Raw genomic sequence first — 11970 nt, 5'->3', positions numbered from 1 at the left:
TACTTACAATTATATCAGAGGCAGACATATGGTTAAGGACCATATAGATAAAAAGAGAGGAAGCTCATTGTTGACACACAATGGAATGCTCTTTTCAATTGGCAGCAAGGATCTTTCATAATATACGCACCATCCCACATACAGGATAGTGTATACTTCAGCCTTTGCTATATCATTTATGCTGTACTGGTCAGAACAAGAAATAGCTCAATGGGCCCATCGACAGGGATCAATCATAAATCCATCACACACTTTACAACTGAGCTATATAACGCCCTCACACACATTTGGACAAGAAACCAGGAGAAACCAGATTACCTGAGCTAGTAGTTCACAAAGTAGTAGCAACAAGCCATCAAGCACGCCATAGTCAAATGGACAGCGAACACATATCTGTTAAAATAAAATTTATTTTGTATAAACTTTGGCACAGAAAGGAAAGATAAAATATAATTTAACATGCAAGTCTGTACCAAGTTGAAGTTAATTTTCCTAGAGTTCATTGATTTACTAATCATCAACTATTAGATGTCAAACATTTGGTAATTTTGACATGCTGTCTTCATAGGAAATCTGCTACATTTTTTCTATTAGTTACAAAGTATCTATCATAAGCACTTTCCGAGAGATGGAACAGCACTTTGATGTATAAGGCATGGAACGGGGAAACCAAAGGTCAACTGAGATGGTTTGATCATATGACCTGAGCACCCTAGGTGAGCTCTCAAGATTGTAATCTGCTTTAAACATATAGTGCCTGTAAGCTTGAAAAAACAAAACAAAATCAATCAATCTTCATTTAGTATAATTAGGAAACCAATCTAAAAGCTCTTCTTTATTTTTTATTTTTTGGCTTTATAGTATTAATCGTAAAATAACAGTTACTGTAAACTGAAGAAAACTTTGATCGAAAGAGAAAGAAGGATGAAATAGTCGAATTGTAAGAGAAGTTTGTACCTCTAACATAATGGAACATTCTTGTCATTTCACTTAAAGTTGAAATATTCGGACCAGACCTGCACCAGTCCACAGGTGTAGGAGGGAAATGCACTCAGTACGAGAGGTCAGGTTAAAGTATAAAAAGAAATGATTGTACAACAAATCAAACATTCACCTCAGCAAGGTCGGTGAAGACCGCTAAACACGCCTGTAACATCTCCTCTGGCTGGACCTCGACCGCCACACCACAGTACACCATCTGGCTGAAGAGCAAGGCAGCTGCAGCCTGCAATATCACAGACGTTTGAGAAATACACTCATTTGTATTGACCACACACATTCCTAGGACCTATGAACTTCAGAAGAGCTACATCCCATTCCTCAGACATTGAGAACACACTGTACTCTCGAGATAAATAAAAATGTGAATGTTGTTAAGTGTAAAACCTTTAGATATATACTTGTTCACAGACAGGACAACACATACCATGGCCACTGTCATATATACTACAGAGTGACAATCCTTGGACCCACTGAACTTCAGCAGAATAGTTTAACACAGAGTTACATCCAATCCTTTAGACATACAGAATATGCTGTGTTCTCGAGACAAACAAAAGTGTCCAATTAAAAATAATTCGATGTCTGGGACTATGCTTGTAAACCAGTTTAAAACCTTTAGGTGTATCATAAATAATTACATGTCTGGGACTATGCTTGTAATGTTGTTTAACACCTTTAGGTGTATCATAAATAATTACATGTCTGGGACTATGCTTGTAAACCAGTTTAACACCTTTAGGTGTATCATAAATAATTACATGTCTGGGACTATGCTTGTAAACCAGTTTAACACCTTTAGGTGTATCATAAATAATTACATGTCTGGGACTATGCTTGTAAACCGGTTTAACACCTTTAGGTGTATCATAAATAATTACATGTCTGGGACTATGCTTGTAAAGTTGTTTAACACCTTTAGGTGTATCATAAATAATTACATGTCTGGGACTATGCTTGTAAACCAGTTTAACACCTTTAGGTGTATCATAAATAATTACATGTCTGGGACTATGCTTGTAAACCAGTTTAACACCTTTAGGTGTATCATAAATAATTACATGTCTGGGACTATGCTTGTAAACCAGTTTAACACCTTTAGGTGTATCATAAATAATTACATGTCTGGGACTATGCTTGTAAACCAGTTTAACACCTTTAGGTGTATCATAAATAATTACATGTCTGGGACTATGCTTGTAAAGTTGTTTAACACCTTTAGGTGTATCATAAATAATTACATGTCTGGGACTATGCTTGTAAAGTTGTTTAACACCTTTAGGTGTATCATAAATAATTACATGTCTGGGACTATGCTTGTAAACCAGTTTAACACCTTTAGGTGTATCATAAATAATTACATGTCTGGGACTATGCTTGTAAAGTTGTTTAACACCTTTAGGTGTATCATAAATAATTACATGTCTGGGACTATGCTTGTAAAGTTGTTTAACACCTTTAGGTGTATCATAAATAATTACATGTCTGGGACTATGCTTGTAAACCAGTTCAACACCTTTAGGTGTATCATAAATAATTACATGTCTGGGACTATGCTTGTAAAGTTGTTCAACACCTTTAGGTGTATCATAAATAATTACATGTCTGGGACTATGCTTGTAAAGTTGTTCAACACCTTTAGGTGTATCATAAATAATTACATGTCTGGGACTATGCTTGTAAAGTTGTTCAACACCTTTAGGTGTATCATAAATAATTACATGTCTGGGACTATGCTTGTAAAGTTGTTTAACACCTTTAGGTGTATCATAAATAATTACATGTCTGGGACTATGCTTGTAAACCAGTTTAACACCTTTAGGTGTATCATAAATAATTACATGTCTGGGACTATGCTTGTAAAGTTGTTTAACACCTTTAGGTGTATCATAAATAATTACATGTCTGGGACTATGCTTGTAAAGTTGTTTATGTCTGGAGTCGAGTCCTCAGTTTTATAAGTTTACATTTAGGATTATGTTTCTACCATAAACTAAGATGATTACATACCGTGTGACTGGCGATCGTGGAGTCAAGGAAAAAGGAAACCATCATGCCTGCTGCTTCATTCAAACTGAAATAAGATTTAGGATACATGTGGTAAATAAAATAAGTATCTTAATTTGACACAGAATAAATGAGGCTTAAAGTCTAATCAAATTCAGAAAATATCTATACATTTACTTATGCATGTGACACATGTGGCAAGCAAAGTTTATTTTTATGTTTTAACTTTTCCAAGTCAACAGGGATGTTACCAATGTGGACCCTCCAAATTCAGGCCTCTCCACTCAGAATAATTACTGTAAGCAAATACTAATATAAGCATCATAACTAAAAATAGTAAAACAAAAAAATAAAAAATAACATCGGCTGAATGGGTATTCAAAGTATAAGTAATGCAGTAATGACTGACGTCGGTGCATTAAAGGAACGCAATGGGACTGGATAATTTCGTCCGGTGCAGTTTAGAGGGGTTTCCGGTTTAGATGGCTAAATTTTAGTGTTAAAAGATACACAAATCACAAGACCGTGTAAAACGTCCAGTTTTGAGGGAATTCACTGAGGGTCTGGTTTTGTGGGGTTTCACTGTACTGTCAACAGGGTTTTTATTACTTACATAATGGGTATTTTCTGCAGCTGGATGATAATTGTGCTGAAGATGTGAAGAACCATCTCGGTTACTGTGTTCACCTCCATGTCTGCTATAGAAACCTAGAAAGAAAAGAAATGTTAGTTTAACACCTCAATACGTTTTAACCAGTGGATAATTACTTTCAAATATAAACCCTGGAGAAGGCCTAGTAAGTTGTATACCATGTGCCTAATTTACTTGCATTTTAAACAAGAAATAAAACATGTTTCAATCAAAAAATATAGCCTGGCTGCAAATTTAGCAGGATTCCATACTTTCACAATTTTGGATCAGAAGTGAGACAGAATCCAAAAATATCTAGATTACATCATTTTTACGATTCTGACACATACATAAATTATTATTTTTTAAAAACCCCTTCAAATTTCATTGTCTAGTAGTAAATGTAAAGCATGGTCTAAAGAGTGCAAGGGGAAATTAGCAGACACCATATAGGCTATTCTCATTACCTATTAATTCTAAAAGGTGGGGTTTTTTTGTGTATTACAAACAAGGCAACACATAATAAAGGCGTTACCAAATTCAATTGATCCCAGATATCCATATAATTCAGACAATCCATACAATCCAGACAATTCAACTGATCCTAGACAATTGATCCCAGACACTTCAATTGATCCCAGACAATTAATCCCAGACCCTTCAATTGATCCCAGACAATTGATTCCAGACAATCCAGACCCTTCAATTGATCCCAGACAATTGATCCCAGACAATCCAGACAATTCAATTGATCCCAGACACTTCAATTGATCCCAGACAATTCAATTGATCCCAGACATCTCAGATATTCAGCACAAATTAATAGTCTTCAAATCATATTAGGTTTTATAAAATTATTGTCATAATTATAAAATATTAAATAAATGAAAAATATTTTATATTATTTGACATAAAACAGCAGACTTGCCTAACTGTTAAAACTCATGCCCATATTGCAATAATGGTCAGTATTAGTCACAAAAATAAAAACATAAAGTAAAACAGAAATAAGCGTATCTTTGATAACCTATATACAGTTGGAATTAATGTGTACCTGATAACCTATATGAATTCATTTAGTTTACAAATCCAATTGTCTTTATCCATGAAGTCCTTCCTTCAAGTTCTTGTATATACACACTAGTACTAATACTTTGTTATTCATTCTTATCACTGTGCTCAATGTTGTATACTTGTGTATCACATACTGTTTTCGACTTGTTTGTCATGAGGTAAACTTCTGGTAAACTGAATGAACTAACATTCTTGACTTTTAAAATGTACGAATCATGTGGTAGATAATGAAGTTTAAAAACACACCTTGCCCATGAGAATACCAATCAGGGACTCCAGATGACTGAGATTGTCGGAGAGGAATGAACAGAAGCTGGATGAAACTTGACAACAAGAATATGTCACCTGCAGGAATACATACAGATATAAACACATCAAAACAGGGGGACTTTTTCTTTACACAGCATAACATATTGCCTTTGATATCAAACTATATTATAAGTAATAAAATATAATTATTGTTGATACTGGTTTTCATAAATTAAAACTAATTTTGCCAAATTTAGGAATTTACAGGCTGAAAAGCAGGTGTTTAATCATTGCACATGTAAATGTATGTAGTTATATGTATGTAAGACAAAAAAGCTTTATAAATTCAGCTACTAATGTATACTCTTCAAAAAAAGTAGGGGAACCTGAAATATTAATATCAACTATTAGATCACAGACATCCTAGTAAAGTATGTTCAGGTCTGTTTATCAACACACTGAAACACCTTCCATAGTTTGCACATGCATCACGCAGTTTCCCATACACGTGCGTGGGGTGTCATTCTTGATTTTGACAATTTCCAGGAAGGTTCCTTAATCACAGTGGAACATTATTTCTGTCAATCTTTTTCATTCTGTTGATCATACAGTTGTTATTGTTTTGTTTTTAGTTATTTTTATTGTTTGAATTCACGATTTACTGATAAAAAAACTTTCAAATTTCACTTTTGACCCCAATCATCCTTCAAGATCTTTGGTGGTCATAAAACCTACCAGTTGTAATGTTTGCCCAATTAATTCACTATTATCATATAACCATTTCCCACAGCTAATATACCTTACAATTTTAGCAATTGTAAATTCTTATTAGAGTTCCCCTACTTTTTTGCAGAGTATATTTCACATATTGAGGCAAACAAACATTCTGAATTACAAAATCTACACACCAAAACCCTCAGAAATCTTAAACAGTTTTCTGACAAATAACTCAAATTTAAACAAATAAATCAAAAAAGCATAGAGACTTTATTCTGAGGAATTCTAAAACAGTTAAGTAGCAAGTAAGCAGGTGTGTTAAAATTACTCCTCTTGCAATTTTAGTTTAAATCCTAACTGAAAAGATCACTGTAAAATCAGATCAATTTATACCCAAGAAGTAATAGGTGTTAAAAGTTTTTGCTATTTCAGTTGTGGAAACTTAATTTGCATATAACCCAGTATTTTCATTAAGCCCAATTTACCCTGAGAACCGCACTGCAAGCCGACGGGTGTCTGAGCAACAAAAGGAAGTCGTTAGTACTCTGTTCCTGACCCTTGGAAGCCATCTTTTCACCCAAGTATTGGGCAGTCTGAAGAAATACAAATTTAGGAGATTAAAACACTTTAACTACATTCTCAGTGTTCTCGCTGCTCCATTTAAGCATTTTGCTATTGCATTTTTCCGCCCTCCTTTCACGTTCTCCGCCCTCCTTTATTTTTCTGCGTCCTTCTTTATTTTCCAGCACCCTACTATATTTTACAGCACCTATCTCCACTATTTCTAAATGCACTTTTTTTCTACACATAAAAAAGTACAACGATCAGTCTGCACACTGGACATCAAAAGAAACAAGCTGCATTGTGTACGAAAAAGCAATTGACGAAACATTTACGACAGTTACCGTAATGTAATTTTGCCTCTATTTTGTCCCATACCTGTATCCGTTTGTATGTTTAATATATACAATAAAAGTTATATTTTATTTGAGCAATGAAAACATTTATATTTTTTACGGATTCGGCAATCTCCGATTTAAACCCCCCCCTCCCCCCCACTTATTTGGCGCCAAATTTGTCATGTGATCAGAATGATCATTCTGTCTTCTGTTTCCACTAACTATCGTCTGATATTTTGTCCTCAATTGCAGATATAATTGGTTGTAGCTGATGATTTTTACTTTCTATCATTCTGTTTATTCAGCAGTTCTTTATAAAATATTGTAAACATTTCATTTTGGGGGGATATCACCGCTTATAAAAACAACGGAAGCGGTAGTGTTTATCATTCAAATTATTTATCTTGGGTGCCAAATAATATATACACCGCCTTTACAAAAACAAAAGATGAAGATGGAAATAACAAAAAATGTATCGGACATTAGAGAATCACTTTACAAACATCTTTATTGTTTTTTATATATCTTGAAATCTTTATTAAAATAATAATATTAAAACTTGGATCGGTTCAGCAAAACCGAAACTGCCCGTGAATGTCAGACTGATAACATCTTCGGTTCAATTAAAAGACGAGTTTGCTTGTATTTCGTATAAACCTTATTGCACTTTTTTGTAGGCAAAATAAGGAGTATGTCTTTCCACAAAGTCTACCAACACACAACAATATGGTAACCAAGCTCCCACCCACCATTTTTTAGTTTTTTTTTGCTTTTTTTTTTTTTATTCATTTATTTTTTTGAAGGGTGTGGTGCCACGTGGCCGTCCTCCTTTAATTTTCACTCAGCGAGAACACTGATTCTTGTCAATACGAAATATGAATAATGATAAGAAATATATGTTTAAGGACAACGCTGTACTTTTTAAAATTATGGCTAATATTTTTTAATGCTGCCAGAAAAATAAGACTTGTATTGCAACTTGAATTTGTTAGCGTAAGACAAACACTGATTTGTGATTTGTACTCTATTTAATGTACATGTATTTCAACATGAGTTCATACAACATAAAACTGGATCAACCATGTGGGGGGAAAAGGTGTAATAAAAATTAAAGGAGAATCTTACTTTCCTCTTCCCATCAGTGCCATTGTTTGATCCGAGCGGTACGAACAGGAGAGAGGACAGACAACCAGCACATATTGTGAGCATGTTCTCATACCGCTCCGAGGCCATGTCAACATCACCCTCGGCCAGTTCTACAAACACAAATAACCAGATAAAACAATTCTTAAAAACTCACTCAGATATTGTTTAAAAGTTAAAAAAAAAAAAAAAAAAATTAATGACACCACTAGAGCACATTGATTAATTAATCATCAGCTATTGGATGTTAAAAATTTGGTAATTCATCTGAGGAAACCTGCTACAATTTTTCTAATCTTTTATATGCACTTTTCCACAGACAGGAAAGCACATACCACAGCATCTCAAGCGAGCTAATTCACACCCCCCCCCCCCCCCCACACACACACACACACACTCACTTTTGTAAGCTGATATCACCTCATTTTTTAAAAACTAATATGAAGGATGTTGCATCCAACTAGCCTCCATGGCATCATAATTAAGACATCAGATTTTAAGCTGGTAGATACTGGTATATTGGCTCCCACCCAAAGCAAGTTTTAATGGCTCATTGGGTAGCTATATGGCTACTACACCAACTTGTCCCTCTCACCAACCAGTAACCACTAACCCACTGTCTTGGACAGACAGCCTTGAGAGCCAAGATGTGTGTCCTTGACAGCATGCTTAAACTTTAATTAGATATAAGCATGAAAAGTTAAAACAAAATGAAATGATGTGATTTCCCTTTATAAATAAATGCTGAACTGATCCTAGAACAGCTGAAAATTATACTATATTCAAATAGAGGAACATTTTCACATTTTTGTTCAAATACAGTCTACTTTGTTATAATTAGAGTCAAAAAAAGCTGTAATGAGATCACCTTTCTGTAATATAGGTAACTACATAATACACATTTAATACATTCAAACATAATTATGCTGAACTTTCATTAGATCCACTGCATGTTTTACATTATCCAGGGTCAAATTTAGCTGACAGTTGGTCCAGCAAGCTACAAAGTCTGCCAGCTCAAATTAAGCCCTGCCAAATCAAACATGATTATATATTATAATCATAAAAAAAATAAAAGTAACAAATTTATGCATGAGTATAAATGCAAAATAACTGCCAGTCAGATGGAACAGCAGTATTGTATGGCCCATGGTGATGTTAACCGCAAATACTGGTCAGAACAACAGTATTTCTACCACTGTTATCTTTTGTTATCGTTATTGTTAGCATAATCGTATTCAGAAAACACAAGGTAACAAAGTGTTGAAGTTTTACCTTTAAGACGTATCAAGCTTGCCAGGTCGGGCTGGGTGCCGCGTAGAAGAGCATCTAAAACTGCTGTGTGTTTAGAGACAAAGTGTTGAAGTTTTACCTTTAAGATGTATCAAGCTTGCCGGGTCAGGCTGGGTGCCCCATAGAAGAGCATCTAAAACTGCCGTGTATTTAGAGACAAAGTGTTGAAGTTTTACCTTTAAGACGTATCAAGCTTGCCAGGTCGGGCTGGGTGCCCCATAGAAGAGCATCTAAAACTGCCGTGTATTTAGAGACAAAGTGTTGAAGTTTTACCTTTAAGACGTATCAAGCTTGCCGGGTGGGGGTGGGTGCCGCGTAGAAGAGCATCTAAAACTGCTGTGTGTTTAGAGACAAAGTGTTGAAGTTTTACCTTTAAGATGTATCAAGCTTGCCGGGTCAGGCTGGGTGCCCCATAGAAGAGCATCTAAAACTGCCGTGTATTTAGAGACAAAGTGTTGAAGTTTTACCTTTAAGACGTATCAAGCTTGCCGGGTCGGGCTGGGTGCCCCATAGAAGAGCATCTAAAACTGCCGTGTATTTAGAGACAAAGTGTTGAAGTTTTACCTTTAAGACGTATCAAGCTTGCCGGGTCGGCTGGGTGCTCCATAGAAGAGCATCTAAAACTGCCGTGTATTTAGAGACAAAGTGTTGAACTTTTACCTTTAAGATGTATTAAGCTTGCCGGGTCGGGCTGGGTGCCCCATAGAAGAGCATCTAAAACTGCCGTGTATTTCGAGACAAAGTGTTGAAGTTTTACCTTTAAGACGTATCAAGCTTGCCGAGTAGGGCTGGGTGCCGCGTAGAAGAGCGTCTAAAACTGCTGTGTGTGATGAAGGTTTTTTGGGGGGTTTTCTTTGTTTTTTATTATTAACACAAAATATACATAGGTACATAAACGAATACAAATACATAAACAAATATAAATAATAAATGAATAAATAAATAAATAAATAAATAAGTAAGTAAATAAGTAAATAAGTAAATAAGTAAATAAATAAATATGCATATATGCCAATAAAATACACAAGCTAATGGGACGTACTCGCACATGAACGCACACACACATATACACACACATACATTACTTAGTGTACAAATAAAATATATAGGATGTGTAAATGCTTTACACTCTGTGCAGCCTTGTGAAGCACAGTATTACCATGAGTTATAATACATAGACTCCTGGGGAAATAGTATAATATCATAACTGATATATTATGCAATAATTGAAAACTATGACCTCATGTTAGGGTTTCAAAAAGGGTATGGTACATGGACCATTTGGTTAAAAAAATATCAATATTGTTTTTACTAAAATAGATATGTTTTTCTACAATGTATCTATGCTTGATTTCGTGTTGGAAAAGAGTTATGTCTAGCGGTATCTTTTGAACTTTGCATTTATAAATAAAATATTTTGCTGTAAGCAATAAAAAGTCGAAAATAGTGTTTGTTGTGATATTGTCAGTAGTTCCAAATATAATAAGTTCAAGGGAGAGTTTTAGATTACGTACATGTTGACATGATCCCATTAACCAACTTAAAAATGCATTTCAAAATTGTCTGACAATTTTACATTCCCAAAAGAGATGTACAATAGATTTTTTATGTTTATGACAAAAAGTATACGCTTCACTATCAACAAGTTTTAATTTATAGGCGAAACAGTTTGTTGTTAATATTCTGTGTAAAATTCTATATTGAAACCATCTTAATTTTGTTTCCTGTGTGGTTATAAATGGTTTTAGATAGATACTAGGCCAATCAAGATCAGAGTAAAAATGATATTGCTACTTAGATACTGCGGTATTTTGAATATTAGAAAATGTCAATGTATAATAATATAATTTCGAACCTTTCTTGATACAGCAAAGTTTACGTTGAACAGGCGAATCATCTAAAGGTACATTTGTTGCCATTCTTGTAATTTTTAATTGGGTAAAATATGAATTAAGAGAATTAGTGACACCATAATATTCTAAGAAACACACATTTAATTGATATAATTCATTAAATTCCTTTAAATTATAAAATTCACCATTTTCTTTCACAAGATCGCAAATCTGTGAAATAACATTTTCTAACCTTTCAAAGAAACGTTTACTGTCTTTTTTTTAGATGCGAATTGTAAAAAATTGGTTCAGATAAAAAGTCTTAAAACGTTGTTACTTTTATGGCTACAGAAAAATCATAAAAGGCATTAAGGCAATCTTTCCAAAATACATTATCTACATCTCTAATAAGACGTTTTGGAAAATAATTACCAAATGAAGCTAAGTAACAAAATTGAGGAAAACATGCAAATAAAATTGGTTTTCATTTTGGGTCTTTTGTCTCCAGTTTTCTTAACCATGTAATTTTAAGAGCTTTAATGTAATTAAATATGCCTACCATTCCTAGACCTCCGTCTTTAACAGGTTTACAAAGAGTTATTCTTTTTATTTTATCCATTTTTTTGTTCCATACAAATTGGAACAATATGCAATTTAATTCTTTTTGAAATAATTCAGACGGGTTCGGCAATGTTAATAGTAAATGGTTAAGTTTCGATATTAAAAGTGTTGAAGTTATACCTTTAAGACGTATCAAGCTTGCCGGGTCGGGCTGGGTTCCTCATAGAAGAGCATCTAAAACTGCTGTGTGTTTAGAGACAAAGTGTTGAAGTTTTACCTTTAAGACGTATCAAGCTTGCCGGGTCGGGCTGGGTGCCCTGTAGAAGAGCATCTAAAACTGCTGTGTGTTTAGAGACAAAGGCACTGAAATACTGTTGAGCCAGTTTGAGCGAATCCCGGTCCATCGTGTCACTGAGGTACACCAAACACTGTAACACCAATAGAGCATCTGTTATTTATCACACACTAGCAAATGAATCAAATCTGGTGGTGTTAGCAGTCAAAGTTTTCATGTAAAATGTAAATTAAAGGGACATTCCTGAGTTTGCTGCATTGTAAGATGTTT

The 11970-nt window shown here is 34.4% G+C and overlaps 1 protein-coding gene across 2 annotated transcripts in view; it reads right to left on the bottom strand.

Moving 5' to 3' along the window:
* LOC121367674 (serine/threonine-protein kinase 36-like) overlaps positions 1 to 11970 on the bottom strand; it is a 48768-nt gene that overhangs the window by 19090 nt on the left and 17708 nt on the right. For both annotated transcript variants that reach the window (XM_041491988.1, XM_041491989.1), the window contains 8 exons: positions 11683 to 11833; positions 7702 to 7832; positions 6163 to 6270; positions 4958 to 5056; positions 3620 to 3714; positions 3010 to 3073; positions 1115 to 1225; positions 319 to 393 (listed from right to left, as the gene is read on the bottom strand). In XM_041491988.1, the coding sequence (XP_041347922.1) occupies positions 319 to 393; positions 1115 to 1225; positions 3010 to 3073; positions 3620 to 3714; positions 4958 to 5056; positions 6163 to 6270; positions 7702 to 7832; positions 11683 to 11833 (834 nt within the window). The remainder of the gene's footprint in view (positions 1 to 318; positions 394 to 1114; positions 1226 to 3009; positions 3074 to 3619; positions 3715 to 4957; positions 5057 to 6162; positions 6271 to 7701; positions 7833 to 11682; positions 11834 to 11970) is intronic.

Source organism: Gigantopelta aegis, chromosome 3 (assembly GCF_016097555.1).
Source record: "Gigantopelta aegis isolate Gae_Host chromosome 3, Gae_host_genome, whole genome shotgun sequence".
Taxonomy (NCBI): Eukaryota; Metazoa; Mollusca; class Gastropoda; order Neomphalida; family Peltospiridae; genus Gigantopelta; species Gigantopelta aegis.
Note: the sequence above shows the minus strand (reverse complement) of the source record. Positions and strands in the feature narration are given on the sequence as shown.